The sequence below is a fragment of the Dermacentor andersoni genome, chromosome 9 (assembly GCF_023375885.2).
Source record: "Dermacentor andersoni chromosome 9, qqDerAnde1_hic_scaffold, whole genome shotgun sequence".
Classification (NCBI taxonomy): Eukaryota; Metazoa; Arthropoda; class Arachnida; order Ixodida; family Ixodidae; genus Dermacentor; species Dermacentor andersoni.
The window spans coordinates 1,390,694-1,412,220 of record NC_092822.1 but is presented as its reverse complement, the minus strand read 5'-3'; the positions used below and the strand labels follow the sequence as shown (position 1 = coordinate 1,412,220).

The 21,527-nt window shown below is 44.3% G+C and overlaps 1 protein-coding gene across 5 annotated transcripts in view; it reads left to right on the top strand.

Annotated features, from left to right (window-relative positions):
• Positions 1–21,527, top strand: part of LOC126526910 (stromal membrane-associated protein 1) — a 173,212-nt gene that overhangs the window by 8,704 nt on the left and 142,981 nt on the right. For all 5 annotated transcript variants that reach the window (XR_008611586.1, XR_008611587.1, XM_055068417.1 and 2 more), the window contains exons 3-5: positions 8,857–8,942; positions 16,774–16,861; positions 20,388–20,465. Coding sequence is in view for 3 of the 5 variants with exons in the window: in XM_055068417.1 (XP_054924392.1) it covers positions 8,857–8,942; positions 16,774–16,861; positions 20,388–20,465 (252 nt within the window). In the remaining 2 variants the exon portion in view is untranslated. The remainder of the gene's footprint in view (positions 1–8,856; positions 8,943–16,773; positions 16,862–20,387; positions 20,466–21,527) is intronic.

Genomic DNA, 21,527 nt, shown 5'->3' with positions numbered 1-21,527 from the left:
ATAAAAAACACGGCACCGAACAGCAGGAAGCTTGGTAGCGAATTTTGAATTAGCCAGGCCTAGCATTGCCGCAGTGGTGGCTATGGCCAACGTTTTTAGATTCCTTTCAGTTTGCAAGCTCCCCCGAGTCGCGCGCGAGAAGGTGACCCCCTTTTGTTTCCACTCGCCACGCGGCGCTGCTGTCGCTGTCGGCATGAAGCACTTGTGCTCGGCAGCGGTTGCGAGAGCCTTCTCCGCCGGCCTTTTCTGAGCTGTCACATTGAAACTTCAGTCACATGGTTAAAGAACTGTTTGGTCTGAGTGGTAAGGGTAAGATAAAGAGCAGCCTAATGCAAAATTGCGAAGAACTGATTGTGTAATTTCTTTGTGCTTTGTTTATCGCACGCACTTCCGACGTTTACCCTGAACATTTCAGTGTTTGTTAGAGAAACCCTTATTTGGAAGAATGCACGAAACAATAAGGAAAAGCTATAATTAGCTATGTTCCGTTCCATTTCTAGACCATGGCCACGAAATTCCGCACTATGTTGCCAAAGCATTGAGCACCGTACAGGCAAGAGCAGGGTTTTGCATGTTAATTTTTATAATGGTAATTTCAGTTTCAGTGGTAATGGCGGCCTGTCTGGAACCAGGGATTCTTAGCACCCTCAGACCTGCGATGCAGCGGAGGGTACTAAGAATCGCTGGTTCTGGACAGGCCACCATTGGAATCTGAACCAGACAACGTTTAACACTAGAACGTTATCTAGTGAGGCGAGTCTAGCAGTGCTATTGGAGGAATTGGAGGGCAGCAAATGTGACATAATAGGGCTCGGTGAAGTTAGGACGACGAAAGAAGCATATACAGTGCTGAAAAGCGGGCATGTCCTGTGCTACCGAGGCTTAGCGGAGAGACGAGAACTAGGAGTCGGATTCCTGATTAATAAGGATATAGCTGGTAACATACAAGAATTCTGTAGCATTAACGAGAGGGTGGCAGGTCTTGTGAAACTTAATAAGAGGTACAAGTTGAAGGTCGTACAGGTCTACGCCCCTACATCCAGTCATGAGGACCAGGAAGTCGAAAGCTTCTATGAAGACGTGGAATCAGCGATGGGTAAAGTGAAAACAAAATACACTATACTGATGGGCGACTTCAATGCCAGGGTAAGCAAGAAGCAGGCTGGAGACAAGTCAATGGGGGAATATGGCATAGGCTTTAGGAATAGCAGGGAAGGGTTATTAGTAGAGTTTGCAGAACAGAATAATATGCGGACAATGAATACCTTCTTCCGCAAGCAGGATAGCCGAAAGTGGACGTAGAGGAGCCCAAATGGCGAGAATAGAAACGAAATAGACTTTATACCCTGCACTAACCCTGGTGTCATACAAGATGTGGACGTGCTCGGCAAGGTGCGCTGCAGTGAGCATAAGATGGTAAGAACTCGAATTAGCCTAGACTTGAGGAGGGAATGGAAGAAACTGGTACATAAGAAGCCGATCAATGAGCTAGTGGTAAGAGGGAAAATAGAGGAATTCCGGATCAAGCTGCAGAACAGGTATTCGGCTTTAACACAGGAAGAGGACCTTAGTGCTAAAGCAATGAACAACAATCTTATGGGCATCATTGAGGAGTCTGCAATAGAAGTCGGTGGTACCTCTGTTAGACAGGATGCCAGTAAGCTATCGCAGGAGACGAAAGATCTGATCAAGAAATGCCAATGTATGAAAGCCTCACCCTACAGCTAGAATAGAACTGGCAGAACTTTCCAAGTTAATCAACAAGCGTAAGACAGCTGACATAAGGAAGTATAGTATGGATAGAGTTGAACATGCTCTCAGGAACAGAAGAAGCCTAAAAGCAGTGAAGAAGAAACTAGGAATAGGCAAGAATCAGATGTATGCGTTAAGAGACAAAGCCGGCAATATCATTACTAATATGGATGAGATCGTTCAAGTGGCTGAGGAGTTCTATAGAGATTTATACAGTACCAGTGGCACCCATGACGATAATGGAAAAGAGAATAGTCTAGAGGAATTTGTAATCCCACAGGTAACGCCGGAAGAAGTAAAGAAAGCCTTGGGAGCTATGCAAAGGGGGAAGGCAGCTGGGGAGGATCAGGTAACAGCAGATTTGTTGAAGGATGGTGGGCAGATTGTTCTAGAAAAACTGGCCACCCTGTATACGCAATGCCTCATGACTTCGAGCGTACCGGAATCTTGGAAGAACGCTAATATAATCCTAATCCATAAGAAAGGGGACGCCAAAGACTTGAAAAATTATAGACCGATCAGCTTATTGTCCGTTGCCTACAAAGTATTTACTAAGGTAATTGCAAATAGAATCAGGAACACCTTAGACTTCCGTCAACCAAAGGACCAGGCAGGATTCCGTAAAGGCTACTCAACAATAGACCATATTCACACTACGTATCAATCAGATGATATGTGCGGAATATAACCAACCCTTATATATAGCTTTCATTGATTACGAGAAAGCTTTTGATTCAGTCGAAACTTGCAGAAAATCTGCAGAAAACTAAAGTAATGTTTAACAGTCTCGGAAGAGAACAGCGGTTTACGATAGGTAGCGAGGCACTGGAAGTGGTAAGGGAATACATCTACTTAGGGCAGGTAGTGACGGCGGATCCGGATCATGAGACGGAAATAATCGGAAGAATAAGAATGGGCTGGGGTGCATTTGGCAGGCATTCTCAGATCATGAACAGCAGGTTGCCATTATCCCTCAAGAGAAAAGTGTATAATAGCTCTGTCTTACCAGTACTCACCTACGGGGCAGAAACCTGGAGGCTTACGAAAAGGGTTCTACTCAAATTGAGGACGACGCAACGAGCTATGGAAAGAAGAATGATGGGTGTAACGTTAAGGGATCAGAAAAGAGCAGATTGGGTGAGGGAACAAACGTGAGTTAATGACACCTTAGTTGAAATCAAGAAAAAGAAATGGGTATGGGCAGGACATGTAATGAGGAGGGAAGATAACCGATAGTCATTAAGGGTTACGAACTGTATTCCAAGGGAAGGGAAGCGTAGCAAGGGGCGGCAGAAAGTTAAGTGGGCGGATGAGATTAAGAAGTTTGCAGGGACAACATGGCCACAATTACTGCATGACCGGGGTAGTTGGAGAAGTATGGGAGAGGCCTTTGCCCTGCAGTGGGCGTAACCAGGCTGATGATGATGACGAATTTCACTCAACACAAACAAGCATTAAATGAAGACAAACTTAGTCGAAAGCATGGAGGGAATAGCTGCAGAAGAGCTTTTTTATTTGAAATGGCGGCCCTTTCTTTGTTTTCCAGCCGGCGATTCGTGTGTCTCGCATAAAAATGCATGCGAGTTACAATGACAAAATGGCGCACCTGGCATGTAAAAGTGCCCATGTGCTCTGCACATCCAAGTCGAGCAAGGTTTAGCAATTCCAGCTCGTCTAGCACGTTCCAAAAATATACCCCCAAAAGGGACCTTTTCTTAAGGAAATAGAACTGCTTTGTTCGCAGTATTTGTAAACTGTAGCATGTTTTTCTTGGGATGCTTTAGGCACCCTTGATTGAAGCTCTTGCACACCGTAAGGTATGAGTCACTGCCAACAACTGGCACTGAAGAGCTGATATCTTCCATACAGGAAGGGCAGGTTGTGCTCTTGGAGAATTTGCGCACCACATATTTCTTTTTTTGTTGAAATGAATATTCGGAGAGGTTGGCGCCTTTATGGCAGCAGCGGCTACTCCCTGTCACTTAGCAAAGGAAACAAATATGCACAAAAAGGGAGAATAATGACACAATATTTTTTAGAGTGAATGGTCTTCTGTCTAAAAGCAACAGATTTGTTTCTAATACCCGTTGTAGTGGATCCTACTTGGTGCACTCGAGGAGGAGATGATACACATCTTCGTCTGGATGGCCACAAGAATACTGCGGACTAGAGGCACGTTTTATCCTGTATAAGAAGTGCCAGGCCGCAGGCAGTGCACCAATGTTTCAAATTTTATGTTTTCTCTTAGATTTCAGAATTGATAGGTTTATGCTTGGGTCTATAAACTATAACTCCGAGTTCTTAGGTTGCTGTTCAAACCAAGTAGTTTTGCTGAGATGACAGAAAATCTGTCTCGGGAGAACACGGACTTCACTATGCAAAAGGTGAAGATTGTCTCTGCGTTATTGTGCGTCCGATTCGCGGCTGCGTCCGCTGCAGTATTACCAAGAATATTGCAGTGCCTGGGTATCCACTGAAATGCAATTTCAGTGCTTGTCTGTGGTATTTGCTTCCTTGTGTCCTCGTCTTTTTCGCGCTGTTTAACCTGAGTTCTATGATCTTACTAATGCAATTACATGATTCATTGGACTTGGTTTTGTAGGTTCTTTGAGCATCTTATACAATAGCAAAGTGTTCAAAGAATTTTTCTTATTGCTTTGTAGTAATGTGAGAGCGGCTTGCGAATCGCTAAAAAATAACAAATTTTTTTATTTCTTTTGTGATGTTATGAAATGCAAAGCACACAGGATTGCGAACAGTTCTGCCACGTGGGAAGATGTCTCTCGAGATAACTTAAATGTTTGCTCTAGCGGCAAATGTGGAATGACGAATGCTGAAGTCAAGGAATTGTTATGACACGAAGTCTGTATATACGTGGATGCACTGGGGATATAATGAGCAAATTTGGAAGGAATCTTTATGGCACGCACCATATGTATATACATGGATCTACTGGGGATATAATGAGTAAATTTGGAAGCACACCGTTGGAAGCAAGCTCGCCTGCATGAACTGATGGAGTCCAGAATGCTCGAGTTAACTTCTGAAGCCAACTTCTAAACTGACAATGACCACATTTACTCCAAGGAAGCAACATGTGATAGCATCTCGTATTACTTTTCAGACTGTGCGGTGCACAGCCTGAAGACATTACATTATGCATTGGCTACAAACCATATGGCAACAGTGAGCATTCGTGTACACGGGTCTCTTATGATACATTCAGCTGCCTACTTACAGGCACAGTGCCTGCCTTCGTCGCACATGATGGTCTGATAACGAGCGACAACCAGCAGTGCAAACAAATTGGACAGAGTGTCGCACCTGTTTGAACCGACGGTTGCCGTTGAAGATGAGCAACTTCCATTGCGAAGCAATCAGGTCATGCAGGCATCTGCTGCAACAACCAACACAGCGATATGGATGCCCGATATGTTAGCATTAACTCCTTTCCAACCTGCACACTTCTTTTCTTTCAGGAGCCACTGAGATGTGGCTCACACTTGGTGCCTCACTTTGTCTCAATATAGACAAATCGGTTTCGTGGGCATCACCTTTGGCAGCCACTTTTGCGGGCCTTTTCACGCATGTGGCTATCAACTTCATACATGTCGAACCATGTAAGTACATATGCTGGTCTCCGTTCTCAGCAAATCGTGGCTGAGGAAGACCACAAGCACAATTTGCCCATGGCTGCATCAAGAAAGAACCAATTGGGAGCACCAGTTACGGTGCGTGTAAACTAGGAGTCCATGTCGCTGTGCGGACTTATCTCGAGAGACTGCTCACCAACGCAACTGACCAGGCCTCCACATCCGAGAAACTTAACACGGCGACCGCAACCAATTAGGGAAGCAAAACCAGATTCTGCAATCAATAACTTCAGTGTAGCTTGTGTAAAAACTCAGGCTATCGAGGAAGAAGAGCAATCATCGAGACTAGGAATATGGAAAATGAGAAAGCTTGCATTCAAGAAAGAAGCCACTCTGCCCTGCAAGCATTGAAGGCTAAAAACATTAAGAAAAGTAACATGGTGCATAGCACACGGTGCGCAGGTTAATGCAAGACACATGCCGATGCTGCATCAGCTATTTCGGGAGAGGAATTGTGCATGACAACATACACTAAAAGATACTGCTACAGATATGTTACGCTACTAGACAGTGACTGGTATTAAGTATGAGCGAAGAATCGGTGGACCTTTTCGTTTGGATGAGAATGAATTATCTCTAACAAGAATGGGCAATGAAAAAGCTTGCATTTATAAAAAAAAAAAATTACACTTGGCACAAATGGAATTGACATGGCCAAGAAGCTGATTAAGGGCAGACTGATGTAACTCTTTTTGCCAGCGTTGTCTGTGCTTGGTCAGAAGTTGCAGGTGCATCTGAACACGAAGAAATTTTAGAAAGTCCTTTTTGAGTTACCTGGATGACTCGGCCAAATTTCCGTGCTGGGGGAGTGGTGGCAGAAGCTCTTTTAGTCTTGACACAGTCCTCTGCAGACTTGATATCTCATCCAAATTCTTCTGCATGCGCTTCTTTGTTCGTGGTGTAAAAGCCTTGCAAATTCAGCTCCAGCCTCTTCCTATGACTTTAGCTTGACTTAATGTTTGCCTTTAGTGTCCCTTTAAAGGGACACTAAAGGCAAATACTAAGTCGGCGTGGATTGTTTACATACCATTCCAGAAACATCGCAATTCTTGTTTCGTGCCAAGAAAAGACTTAGTTTACGAGAAAATTGCATCTGAAGGCTCCGAATACCTTTTTCGAAATTCAAATCTCCCGCCATCCAACCGGGGAAGTGGTGATATTGCATGTGCCATCACGACACTTTTCTGCCGTCGGTGAGTAAAACAGCGCCCGACAGACAGCGGTACTGAGCCATGAGAGAGCAGTGGCTTCGCTGCTGTAGCTGCTTTTTGGTCAAGTGGTGTGGACTGTTGGTACATCCCGCGACATCACATGGAAGCTGAATTCTCTGCTACTTGCAATTTATGCGAGTTTCGTGAGCCGGCAAAACCAGCGCAGCACCACGCGGTCAGGAAAGGAGCGAAACGGTGGCGCAGGGTCAAGCGAAAACAAAAGGTTTCAACCGCGTGCCTCCTTGTCAATGGTAATTTCAATGAATGTTCTTTTCTAAAAATGAAGTAGAACTGGACATGCAGCATTTTATTTCATCCTATAATACAATACAAGGATGTTTTTTGCAATGAGTAGTTGAGTACTAGTGACAGAATTTAACTGAGGAGTGCTTTCGTCATCGGCCAAGTGCTTGAATGTCCTGGGGAGTCCCTAACCACGTCATGCATTTGCCTTGATTTCTCAATTATTAAGGCTCTGTTTACGATAGATTCTCGAGCACTAATCTATCACTGTAGCTTCACTTAAAATTTGCCTTTAGTGTCCCTTTAAACTGAGATAGATACTCATTGACATCCCTTCCATCCGAGGAACTGAACATACTGTTATTAAGCTTCTGTTTTCTTTATTTAGAAAGGAATGCATTCCTCTTTTCTTATCGAACAACACAAACTATAATGTTAGTCTCATCGGAGTTCTGAGTTGAAATGTGGTGACATGTATCAACGTCTAAGTCACTGACTGATTCGCCAACAGCTTTCTAATCTTCTTATGACATCAATAGGCTCTGCATTCTACTTTACACCCTTTACTTCCAAATTGTTCAGCCTCCTGTACTACTGTAGCTCTCCAACTTGTCATGCCTCAAACTTGTCACTCCTCAAACCTTCATTACACTTAACAAGTTCACTGACTTCCTTCCTTCTTTAAGAGGAAGCTTTAGCTCGGGGGCTCTTATCTAAATACATGTAAAAGGAGAGGTTGTTTTTCTCGGCAACTACTGCACCAAATTTGACGAGGTTTGTTGCAGTTAAAAGAAAAACTTAAAATCTAGTGACGGTTGGCTTCGAATTTTTGAGTTAGGTTGTCAATTTTTTATAAGAGATTGGCAAAAATAGAAAATTAGAAAAAAAAAAAACTATCAAGTTTACAACCCTGTAACTCAACAACGAAAAATGATACAATTCTGTGAATTGCATCTAATAGTACATTTAAAGCGGACAAAATTGATATGTTACACATGAATGTAAAAAAAAGTTAGTAATATGGAAATGCATCTTTTGCAGAACCCTTGTAAACAACGTAACAAACTTGCGTAAGATGTAAAATGACATATCGAACTTGTCCGATTTCAATTATCTAATGGATGCCGTTTACAGAACCGCGATATCTTGTTCTTGATGCAGAGCTATGAATTTGTAAACTTCGCGCTTCTATTTTCTTCAAAGTGTCGGATATTTGAATATCTTATTAACAAAATTCAAGCCCTAAATCGAAATTCCGCTTCCAACAGTCACTAGAATTTAACTTTCTCTCTCACATGCAACAAATTTCATTAAAATCGGTCCAGGGGTTATCTCAGAAAAACGTTTTTGCGTTTTACATGTATTTGAATAGGCCATGTCGGAGTTGGGCCAGAGCTGAAGCTTCCTCTTAATGCCTTTACTTCAGAGGTGATCCTCCTCATATCATAGCAAGTGTCACTACAGAATTTCACACTGTTTCACAGAATGAAGTTCAAATCTCATTTTAGGTTTAAAATCCTCAAAAGCTTTTGCAATGACCTTAGACATATTGGAGAAAAAAAGAAAACAATGGGACAGTAACAAATATGGCAGCAGTGCGCAGCGCGGAAAAAAGAAAAGTTGCCCCTAGCAGGTGCTTCCCTGCAAAAGATACATTTAGATGTTACCCGGGTGCCAGCTGCCCCGCGCTGATTGGTTGGTTGATGCTTGTCACTCCAATCAGTAGGCATGCACTGAATGGTGCTGTTCCTTGCAGCGATCTACGGTGTTAGCGTTGTGACAGCATAGTTGCTGCCACAAAGTTAGTGAAAGAAATGTGAAGTGTTTTCAGAAGCCATGTTGCTAAATTTGTAAAGATGGTAAATGTATGGGCCCCTAATGTTTTACCACTGCATCACTGAAGAGCACTAAATTTTCATTTGTTCTTTCAACTAGGCTTGCTGGCAGCAATTGATGCAGCTCTGCTCATGCACTTGATCTTCTCTCCTCCTGTGCAGTGCCTCCAGCAGATGGGCAACAGCAAGGGAAGAGCAGTGTATGAAGCTAACCTGCCAGACAACTTTAGACGTCCTCAGACAGACTCGTACGTTATCTTCAATTTTTGACGGCTGGGGTTGGGAGCAATGCTTTGCGGTTGCTTCCTGCTGCACAGCCAGTATGATAGATGTGCTCATGCATGTGTACTCGTATGGCTAGCACCTCTGTAGTAGCGACAGTGAATGATGGGAGTTTTGAGATTGCTGCACAAAAGTTTCTGCGGCATAACTGTCATTGAACCAAATTATAAGTGAATTTTTATGCATATGCAGATGGATGTGCAAGTATCTCGGTCTCATTATAATTTTTGGCAATTTTGGTTATGTGCATTTTGGGAAAATCACTCGACAATGTTCTTGAAAATGGCAGTTTGAATTAAAAATGTTTTCTTTAAATAGTACAGCAATAAAAATTTTTTTAGTTCCCATGCAATATGCGCTCTCTGTGGAACAGATTGAAACTTGTGCTCCAGATTGAACAGAATGAAAGCGCGCTACACAATCATGTGCTTTGTCTAGCATGGCTTCTAAGATCAGATGGTGTATTTCTGAGGCCCTGCCACTCTCCAGCAGTTCAAGCATAGCATGCACCAATTTTTCCGCTAGCTGCTATAGCAGGGTACAACTGTAGAAAAAAAAGGGACGTTTACTCTTCCAAGGCGGATGCACACGAGCCTCCACTGATGGGCCCACACTGTAAGCTAATGTCACGAGCCAAACGGCTGGTGCCCCGCCGATGGGGAAGATGGCCGCCCACACTTCGAACTGGGCCGAATTGCATCTCTGCCCCTCGTCAGAGTGAATTCCCAAACTGTTTTTGGTGGTCTATCATGCCAGAAATATTATTGCGAGCTTACACTGCACCATTACTGCAGTGTGTGTTTATTCTGAGCCGTGATCCAGTGACAAAAGATAGCAGCGAGCATCGCTGACGCTATGCTACGCGAACTGGCCAGACTGCATGCTTGGAAAAAAAAAAGCGTGAAAATGGGAAAAGGAACGAAAAAAATAAACCTATCACATTCTTGAAAATAAGTTTGTGAAAACACAAAACCAAGAAAATACATAAATCTTGTGCTATTTAAAAGGATGACTGAAGCATTTCTGTATCTTTCCTGCCTTGATCGTCTTCTCGACCCAGATTTGTAAGGGTTTTGATAAATGCATTGTTTTTTTAAAGTACTTGTTAAATAGCAAACTGATTCATTTTAAACTTGGGAAACGAATAGTAAATGTGCCATGTACATGTAAACCAGCGCAAAAGCCATGCAGAGCTGCTCCTTCTGCTTTTGTGCCTTGCAATGAAGCTAAAAAGCAGACGATGCGCAGTGTTGTAGAAGGCGTGAAGTTATTTTTTTCTCACAATCTGGCATGTGCTGTAGCATTCCAATCATGAGTGCTCTACCAAACCAGTCATCAAAACACAAAAGTCTTTATTTATACCGAGAATTATACGCTTTAGAAGCACAATATTTTGAGCGGGACTATTTTAGTTGTGGAGGCAGTCGGCTGTCACGCTTCGGTCATCTGGGTGGGGCCTCCCCTTTTTTTCTAAAGTTGTACCCAACTATAGGTGCATGGTCCACCAAAGCACCACATCGCTTCTTACTTGTGGAAATTGCATCTGCATCACAGATAAATTATTTACATGCTCAAAGAATGTAAATACCATATTGATGTGACGCATAAGCATTGAGTGGTCGACTACTGTAAATTTGTGCACAATCACTTTTGATTGTGCTGGAGCACTCTTTAAAAGGGTGTCCCAGTTTTGCAAACAATTTACGTGTGTAAATAAGATACCTGCTTGATATGATCTATGAGCTTTGTGGGGCACACTTGATAAAACTTCCTTTATTCTAACCGGTTCTCCTTTTTAAAATATTTCCGCTCGTTTTTCAACTGTCCAAGGCCGATTTATTCTTACTCCGTTTTCTGGGAAAACGAACCCCACCAGGTTCAAGATGCCCGTTTCCACTTAGATTCTTTTAATTTTTTATCACCTGGGGCATTTCCAAAAATTTACTTCCCGTTTTCCTGCAAAACAGTAACAGAGATGGGCTTTGCATAGTTGAGAAACAAGTGAAAATTATTTCAGAGAATGAGCTCAGCAACAACTGAGATGTATGTATGTACAAGTGTCCAGATAAAAGCAAATGGGAAATTAAAGCAGTCGGTAGGAATACTCATTGTCAGAATTTTAGAGAGAGAGAAAGAGAGAGAGAGAGAAAGACATAGTGGTGAAATATAAAATAAATCAATATATGTAGAAAAGATACTAAAATTCAACAAATAATGATCATATATAATAAGAAAATTAGAAAAAAACAGCATGTGAGAAAAAAAATTGGAGGACGCTTAAGCTACGCCTTCAAGAGTGGGATGCGATAGCATTATCGCACCCGTTCGCACCGCCCACTCATTCGCTTGGCATGCTCTTGAGTCACACAAAGACGAAACGTGCGCCTGAGCAAGCGGAACGAACCAAAGAACTCGGTGTCTCGGAAGGAGAAATTATCTACTCAAGCCAAACGTCGTGATCGGCATGGACAGCCGGGCCGCGACGTGCCATGAAGGTGGACGCGATCATGGGGCTGATGCCTCGATGAGATCGTCCTCTATCTCGCTTGGGAGCACCACGCAGACGCATGACTCCTCGCCAGCAGCACGGCACACATTGCAGGGGACGCTTTCCCACCAGACGCGCTACGGCGCAGCGATCACATCAGAGGCGTCCTGCATCGGACGCTGCACCTATGAATCGCGCTGTGAGCGGAAAGAGGAGCCGCGTTGCCTAAACACGAGGGTTCGAGTGACGCACGCTGGAAGTTGGAAGGGGAGAGAGAGCGAGAAAACTTATTAAACGCAAGGGTATTGGGGCATCCTCGCACCGGTCTCCACACGGCCCCATTGCGCTCAAACGAGACGAAGGGGAGAAGCGGGCAAGTGGCGCGCCACCTGTCGGGGCAGCGCCGTATATTCCAAGGAGGGGGTCTTCTGTGTTTGCCTCAAGATGGCTCTGCGTGTGCGCCAACCGCAGAAGAAATGTAGCGGAAACATACTTTGCAACTCGTTTAACAGCGACTTCTGTAATTTACGTGTTCATAATTATCTATATACACCGCAGTATAACTTTCTACGGCACGTTTCTAAGGCAACACCGCGTTCACTAGAGGCGCTTTTGTCCCGCTTTGAAGCATCGAACTCATGACTGAGTGGTAGCGTCTCCGTCTCACACTCCGGAGACCCTGGTTCAATTCCAACCCAGCCCTTCTTGCAAGTTGTTTTTATTCATGAATTGCCTTCCAGGATTTTTCGCTCACTGCCAATGCCATCGACACTGGCTTTTCTGCGACACGAGCTCCTTAATGCTGTCACATTAAAAAGTAAATTCGACTGAGACTAACAAGCACGCCTTCTGCAAAAATAGATACACAACTAGCTTGAAAGTATTACACAGAACAAAGACAGGAACACAGTGAGCACTACCAATAAATGGCTCCATTAATCATTGAATGTGCGTCGCTATCAAATGCGGCCTCATATATGTTGTTGTGGTACAGTTGAGAGCAAATGTCTGTGGACTACAGCAGCGGAGCCTCTCAACATCAAAGTTTCTAAATACATTGCGTTGATTGAAGAGGTGCTATACCAAGAGGCTGTACCACTTGATTTCGACCTTCATGTTTAGGCTGTAAAAAAAAAAAAAAAATTGTCCTGCCATTTGTGTTCCACAGACTTTTGCTGAGGACTGTACATTGTCTTTCATTTCGTATACTTCGCCATACTGCAAGTGAATTAAACAGCATTGCTGTTTATATTTTCTTGCCTAATCTGATATTGCTTCTTTGAAATGTGGGTGTCGATGCAAGAATGAAAAGTAGATGCCTTGATTTGTATTAAGAAACACCTGTACGGCAAGGATATTCAAGTCTACATTTGGTTGACATGCACTGAATATTATCAAGTTTATTGCCATTCGATAAGATTGTTCCTTTAGTTTTGTAACGCGTGCAATTCACAATTATGGGACCATTCTTGCCAACACAATGATGATCGAGACGATGAGCTCTTTCTAAATCGCGAGGTTCCACGGTTATTTCCAGATTATTTTGGAAAAAGTTCATGATTGCTTCTTCAAATTTGGCCTATGTTTCGATGTCATTAGGGTCGATATGCCATAGAAAATTGCGTTATTTCAACGCGATCTGCCTTCAGCATCATCTGGGTGGGTTTCTAATTCTTCAATTGTTCAAGTCATGCTGCTGGTGTCCGTCCGAATCTTTCCAATGTCATTTCGGAGGGGAAGGACAGCTTGGTAGTGTGTTTCTAGATCAGCCATTCATTCACTTAAGTCTGTTATTGTTTTAACAGTAGTACTTAGCTAGGCCTTGAATCTCTGCACTTCACTGATTAGCTGAATTTGGCCTGTGGTTATTTTTTGAAGTTCTGCCAATACAGCATCATTTCCGTCAGGACCAGGGTTAGTTTCAATGTCTCCCGACAACGTGAGCAAAGAACGAATTACACAAGTGCACTCAGCGGCAATGGCAAAACAGCACTGCAAGCTCGGGAACCGCACCAGAACATAGTTACTTGATTGAAGGAAAAAACCACTCGCAAAACACAAAGGACAAGAAGAGAGGTTCACACCACGACTGATTCTCTTCTTGTCCTTTGTGCTTTGTGACTGGTTTTTTCCTTAAACTATGTACCAACTGGCCCGGCTTTTATATTGGACGAGATGGTTGATGTTGATGATGAGGCGGCCGTCCTTGAAACTGTTGTCAGCGGCATATTGTTGACCAGCGGCAGGTAGAGGCATCCTGACGCTGCTTCGGAGCACGGCAGTCGCACTCCGGGGATGCACCGGCAGAAATGCCGGCCAAGGTCGGCAGCAGCAGGCTGTCGAACAAACGGAGCATCGCCTGCATCGAAAAGAAAGTGTAGAAAAGCTTATTTTTGCGTTTTATTTCCCTTTTGTGTGCAAGCATTTCCCACGGTTTTCTTATTTTTCTGGGTGGTCTAAAAATTTGAAAAGGAAAATGCATCATGTAAATGTTCGTAAATGTCTCCAGAAATTCTATGTCGTTCACATGCGTCTTTTCATATATGCAAGACAAATCTTGCAATAAACTTTTAGATTTGAAAGCCCCTGAGGCATCATCAGAGATACACTGAACAGTAACTGAGTCGCACTGACATTTTCCAGTTTTCCCCGGAGCCTCATAACACATAAAAATTGGACAATGGTCCCTCATTTCCCATGCTAATGTACCAGTGTCACGAATAGCAGTTTCGCAGTTTGTGATCAGCAAGTCTAAAGTAGATAAAGTTGACAATATTGATTATAATAACAAAGCCAGATGAAAGTAGCCACGTCGTGAGGTCAAGTACAATAGGTGTGTCATCAAGAACATTTATTTGAAGTCACCACCACAAATTAATGTAAAGTTATTCGAGTGAGCGTATTCCAAAGAATGCTTCAAAATAATTCATAAACAACATGGAGGGCGATACACCAGAGTAGCTAGCTCAGAGCTATTTTTACGCATAAAAATTCGTAGTCATAGGTAATTACCGAGTATTCTGGTAGGATTTTATAGTTTTTTAGAGATGTTAGTGTAAAGAGCAACACTATCTCCACACTGATTGGTGCGGTTCATAAAGGGGTTTTTGTAGCCTTCAAGACACAAAGTATCGCATCCTTCATTATACCATGCCTCTGTCATCAAAGCTATGTCAAATTTAGAAGAGAATTCACTTAATAAGTACGTAATAGTATCGTGTTTCCCTTTGGCAGATCGTACATAAAATGTAGTACAGAGTTTGAAGAGTTAGAGCAAAAGGTAATCAGATTAGGTGAAACAAACTTGTTAATTCAGAGCCATTGCAATCAGCCAACACTATTTAAATTATCATTTCAAGGTCATCCTCGCAAGCAATCTCGTGGCATCAGAAGTCTGACTGCCTGGCAAGGATTTTTCCATTGAAGGCCCCAACCAACTTTCAGTGGCTGCCATATTTTCATTTCATGGCCATGCCAAGCAACTTAAGAGCTGGGAAGAGGTGTTCATTTATGTATATTCATGCTGTGTTATCTAGCCCAACATCAGTATTAGTAATCCGAGCCTTCCTTGCCTTCTTTAATATTGCTTCACATTTTGCATTGGACTTGAGTTGAACAATTATGTTCGTTTTCTGAGTATTGTGAGTTGGGACACAATGACAGCACTCAATATCAATTTCAGATATTGCCTCACTAACAACGTTGCCTATTGTGGAAACAAAGTTCCCGACGTTCTCGCCGTCTTCTATCAGCACGCCCTTTATTTCTAGATTAGAGCTCCTGGAATACTGGTCCATTTGTACAACACACCTCTCAAGTTCTTTATTTCGGGTTTCCGAAAATGTGCACTTTTCCTTCAGGCCTTTATTCTCTTTCTGTAACGTGGAATTTTTAGAAATTTTGGCCTTAAGTTTCTTCCGCAGGTCATCTATAGATGTGCAATGTCAAGGCTCCTTGTGGTGCTTTGGGGATCGTTTTTCAAATCATGGATTTCAGCTCTTGGCTCTCTTTCAGCGCCTTCTCATGATGTCTTCATTTCTTGCCTTAAATCATCTTCAAGCAGAAGCATTTCTGCCTTCATCTCCTTATCAAGCTTTGCCAATTCCTTAGCCATCCCACTAGGCACTTGCAAAAATGGTATCGAAATTTTCTATACCAGTCTCGCAAGCAAAAATAACTTAACACTTTGGCAGCAGTGACGGCAAACAAAAGCAAGCAAATGATTATCATACAGATGCCCTGGCACTAACCTGCAGCAAAAAGGCAGAGACTCGCTTAGTTGTGGCTTGCAGTAAGCCGTCACTGCAGCCAAGTCAGGATTCCGTTGAACAGCTCCTTTTGAAGTTTTGGGTACATGACGTCAGGGCCCAGGCTGCAGATAGTTGCTTGCTGCTGATGGCACACCACTTGCAGCAGAAGGAGCAGATCAACGCTTGTACAGACACGTGTACTTAACCGGATTAAGTAGTGGGTGCACAGTGCAGGCAGCCATGAAAGCAATCTGCAGCAAAAAGGCAAAGATGCGCTTAGTTGCTGCTTGCAGCCGTCACTGCCACCAACTGAGGATTCTGTCGGTGAAGAGCTCCTTTTGAAGCCTGGCGTACATGACGTTAGGGTTCATGCTGCAGATAGTCGCTAGCTGATAATGGCACCCCACTGGCGGTGGAAGGGGTGGATCAGCGCTTGTACAGGCACATGTACGCAACCGGATCAGGTGGTGGGTGTGCAGTGCAGACATCCATGAAAGCAATCTGCAGCAAAAAGGCAGAGACGCGCTAGTAGCTGCTTGCAGTAAGCCGTTACTGCTGCCAAGTCAAATCAACGGCGTGTTGTGGCGTTTTTTCTGCTTATTCCTTGACGTGCCGGTTGATTCGACCAGTTTCTTTGGTCCTGTGAGATTTGAATTAACGGAAGTCGACTGTATACACGAGCTCACATAGATCTAAAGTGTTGAAAAACAATTCTCTCCCCTGTAATTATTATCATATAGCATGTTGCTTGTTCAGGGAAAGCAGTGTGCTTAGAAAATACATGCTAGCACTACAGTTTTCTCTGTTCCAGAATTGAAATTTCCATACTGCAAAGTGCTTCAATATGTTGCAACAGAACTGCTTGTTGGCCTAGTTGGTGCTTGCTAAAAGACATGTTTTTTTGCCGCAAGTTAAAACACACACAAAAGAAAGACTTGCGGCAAAAAACATGTCTTTTAAAATGCTTAAAGTAGCATCTGCCCGGAAACTGTACAAGACTTTTGTGTAAAAGGCTCATTTGCTGAAGAGCTGTGTAAAGGAGTGTTTTGTTCTCTCCAGGTCCCTGGAGGCCTTCATCCGCTCAAAGTATGAGCAGAAAAAGTACATAGCCAAGGAGTGGGTGCCACCTCCCATGCCACCTCCTGCTGTAAGTTTGTGCACACTTGGCTGATAGCTTTTGATGTAGATTTATCGAGCAGGCTTAATTGCAGAGTGTTTGGCAGGTCTGGAAAAGGCTGATCTTTGCTTAATTTCAAGGACAAGTTTTGTACTCCAGCGTAATGCAAGCATGCCTGTGCTTTCTTGACACAATGACGTTACTGTGGCGAACTGGCTTCTGTACTCCAGCAACATAGCTCAGATGGCCTAAGTGGTGCCATCAGGTGTGCTCCAACATTGTTGATGCATTGTGTGGGGATGCACGACTCTCACTTGCCCCTGATATGTTGTTTTCTCGCATAGCTCCTTTCTCCTGTAATCCGGCTTCGCGGCATGGCTCTACTGCGATGGTCGGTATGCTTGCAGGGTAGCACGAGAGATGGCGCGAGTGTTGCTCTGCTAACGCCACCTAACGGCGAGGTTACTTGGGTGCAAAAAGGAGACGGCTCTTCTCCTTTGGCTTGGGGTCGGCATGCGGTGCGGACGTTCTACGCGTGCGTCGATTCATGCTTCTGTGAGACCGTCTTGTGAAGCCTACCCTGGATTGGACAAACACGATTGTTCGATTGCGCCACCGTTCGCATGACCGTACACGTGAACGACCAGGCGTTGGTGTCCAGCGTGGGGTGAACATATTCGCTCGTTATTGTTCGGTCGCAGTGAGTCATACTTCCGCGATTTGTCACACGCCCATGGGCATATTTTGTGGATAGCAACTCGGCTAGCAGGCATTAGTCTTATGAAAGGTGCAATAAATGCCCTTGTGATTGTTTGCACTACTGCATTGTTGTTCCTTTGTCCCAAGAGCACAGGTGAGAACCCCACATCTGGTGGCCCAACATGGACCTTTTGGGGCATCGGACGATAGTTTCAACAGTTTTGCTTTGTTCGAGATCTTTGTTTGAACCGAAACATAGGGCTAGTGCGGATTTCGATCGCTAGTGTCAGCGGCGTGCTTTCTTGAGCGAGGCGATGGTGGCTGTAGTGTGTTCGAACATTTCAACATGCTTAACCTTTTAGCAAATTATTTTCTTTAATGACATTCGTCGGTATGAGAGCCACGTGGTTTACATCCTGGGAGACCGAGGCTTAGCATCCGCGGAGCATTGGCAAGCCTAAAACGAGTGAGTATGGAAGCCTCATGGGTGGTCCAAATTTCTTTTGTAAATAGCTTCTTCTATCTCTTTGACTCTGATGAAGTCGTGGCTCTGAGAGCCTTGTGGCCGCGGGCCACGGCTGCCGCTACGGGCTGACTGGTATTGTGGCCTGGCACTGGGCCCTCCGACACCATCTTGTACGGTGGGTGCCGTCAACTCGTATGCTGTGTGCACAGAGTGGGTAGGACCACCTAACAGCTAAAGCTGCCGTCTCCTCGCGGCTGCCTGTTTTGCGCCCATTTCGGGTGTTGTTTTTTTGATGCCAGTTGTTGTCAGGGTAGCTACAACAACCTAATGCTTTAGGCATAAAGCTTTACGAAGCTGCTCGTCGCGCGTGGAGGGACACAACCTGGTAGACCGTGGCGTTGAGGTGTTGCACTTTGCTTCCGTCATTCTAGTTAGCCTCGCATGAATTGAAATTACTCATTCAACTCAAGGAAGTGAGCTTCGTTCACGTGAACTTAGCATCTGAGTAGCCTCCCGATCTTTTGCTAGTCGAGTTGAACATCATACCATGTGGGTGATGTACATGCAGAATTCCTCTCCCTTGCACTACTTCAGTGTTTGCCGAGTGCGTTGAGTGTATGCAGCGCGAGTGGAGTCACCCCTGGTTGGCTGTCACCTGCATATTGTCTGCGCTGCTGCCCCGGACTACGATCGAGCCACCCCGGGCAATGGTGATGCTGTGGCCAGTTCGGCACAGCGACTTTGGCGGCCGCCTGTATCCGGCTCGCAACCCTCAGCGGCAGAGAAAAGAGCCAGCGGTCACCAACAGCTACTGTGGCTCTCGCCAGCAGGGTGCGTCGGTGTGAGCGACGCTTGCTCGTACCAACTACTGCGTCACCGTTTCCGGAGTCCTGGTCTGGAATCATGCCGTCGAGTCTGCAGCGCTTCTGCTGTGACCAGCGGACGCTAGTGGTGTACCCAGGACAATGTCGGCTCGCATGTTAATGGACAGCGTGAGGACATCTCCTCAGCGCAGCCACTTATGCATGTACTACCCTGTTCACAAAGCACACATTGATGTTACACCATGTGGCATGTTTCGTCGGAATATGTAGTGATTTAAGGTTGGGGGGATGTGGGGACGCGCGACTCTCACACGTCCCCTGATATGTTGTTTTCTCGCATAGCTCCTATCTCCTGTAATCCGGCTTCGCCGCGGGGCTTTACTGCGGCGGTCGGTATGCTTGCAGGGTAGTACAAGAGATGGCGTGAGTGATGCTCTGCTAACGCCACCTAACGGCGGGGTTACTTGGGTGCAAAAAGGAGACTGTTCTTGCTCTTTGGCTCGGGGTCGGCAAGCGGAGCAGACATTCCGCACATGCGTCGATCCATGCTTCTGCGAGACCGTCTCGTGAGGCCTACCCCGGAATGGATGAACACGATCGTTGAAACATGCCACCGTTGGCGGGACCTTAGCGCGAACGACCAGGCGTTGATGTCCAGCATGGGGCAAACATATTCGCTTGTTATCCGGTCGCGGTAAGTCGGGCTTCCGCGATTTGTCGCGCGCCCATTGGCATATTTTGTAAATAGCAACTCAGCTAGCAGGCATTAGTCTATGAAAGGCGCAATAAATGCCCTTGTGGTTGTTTGCATTGCTGTGTTGTTGTTCCTTTGTCCCAAGAGCCTGGGTGAGAACCCCACAATTGATAGCTCCTCTCCTATTTATTGCTAGCCGCACCAGACTGCCTTGGCCAAGCGTCTTGGCATTTCTTGTGTGGAGCCAAAAAGAATGGCCTAGCGGCAGCATCCACCCACGAAGATGGCTATCTGTGCATGCACGATGGTTGCTTTGGCAACATGTACCATTGGTGCAGTTGCAGTCGGTTGCAGTGTAGTGTTGAATTTTCACCAAGCCCGGTGCCAACAAAGTGACATTGGCATAGTTTGGTGAACTGAACACCGGAGCGTAACTTGACCTTTAGGGAGGGAGCGTTTGTTAAGTAGGTGGGATGCTAGTTATCTATTCAATGTCCGAAAAAAAACAAAAACATACTAGACTAACTGAAAACAGCTACATTTGCCATGGGCAAGAAAGTGTAAAAGTCGTTCGTTACAGTTATTCATTCAACTGGGCCTGACTGGTTATGTTGTCCTTTCAAGCTGCAAGCCCTGATAGGAGTGAAATCTATTTTGCTGTTGAGAGGAAAGATGTGGATGCAAGCAAGTTTTGGCACAGCAGCCATCACAGGTCGGATTGACCAAATCAGACGCTGTGTAGGGTTTCTGTACACAACTGTGCGGAACTACTTCAAGATAGAGGACAGTAGAGATATTTCTTGTATTTGTGATGTGTGATAATGTTGATTTAGCAATCAAGCATTAAACTGCCCACATTTTCCTTTTTTCCAGTTTGACATTGAGCAAGAGCGTCGCAGGGAGAAGGACAAAAAACGACCAAAGCCAAAAGCATCCACTGGTGATGTATCGGTGAGGCCATTTGTTCCTACTGATCAGCTTCACTCATTATTAACGTTAAAGGTCGTGTCATGAGGAAAATTATGGCCTCATTTACTGTCATGGCTCTCGTGAGCTGCACTTGTGTTGTAGAATGGTTGAGCAGGTTGGCGCATTTTGATTCTCTGTTGCAGTCTTCAATAACTAATAAAATTTTCAAAAACACCAATTTATAAGTGCATGTTATGGTTAAAGTGGGGAACATAAGTAAAAGTGACAGCATATGCATAAGTCACCCCTCGATTAGCTTGTATAAAAAGAAATTGTCATGCCCGAATCTGGTGAGAGTATTATGATTGATGGCTGGACACTGGCTTCCCATGCGCATTTTGTCTTTCTTCTCTGCCTCATTAATGTTGGCCCTTTTTTGTTTCAAGCCTGCCTTTTCATACCTTGAATTTTTGTTCTTTTCATTGTCATGCTGGCACTGTGGTGTCAGTCTGTTTTCAGTGCATAAATGCCTTTCTTTTTCAGTTTTGTAGACTTCAAGGCACAGATTCAGGATCTTGTTGGTCTACAGTGAAATCCTGATAATTCGAAATGTTAATTTGAATTGACGGATAATTTGAACTTCTCTATTTGTCGTGGTAAAGTCCTAAGTATTAATTTTTTTGTTTAATAGCAAACATTTCCCATGAATTTGACACCCAAATACCTTGCTACGAATGTTTTGCTTCCATGGACTGCCTTTTCGACAAACCCGAGCCAAAGGCACTGTTAGCTACCGTAATGTCACAGACTAAAAATAACGAGGAGAGACTTATGGGGAGGAGCCGAGAGGGAATAAGAGCAAGCAGATCAGCATGTACTCCGTCTTTCCCACCCGGTTTTTAAGGGAGTAGAAAGAAGAAAATTTGGTTTTGCTTGAAAGCCAAAGCATTTCAAAGAGGTCCCATTTCAGTTTCTAACTAAGGGACCTTCTGTATATACTTATCATGTAATCCCCATTTTTGTCATGAATAAACTAATTTTGATTCTTATTGATAGCAATAGCAAAGCATTAGGCAATCACACGATGTAAGGATTGTAGTTTTA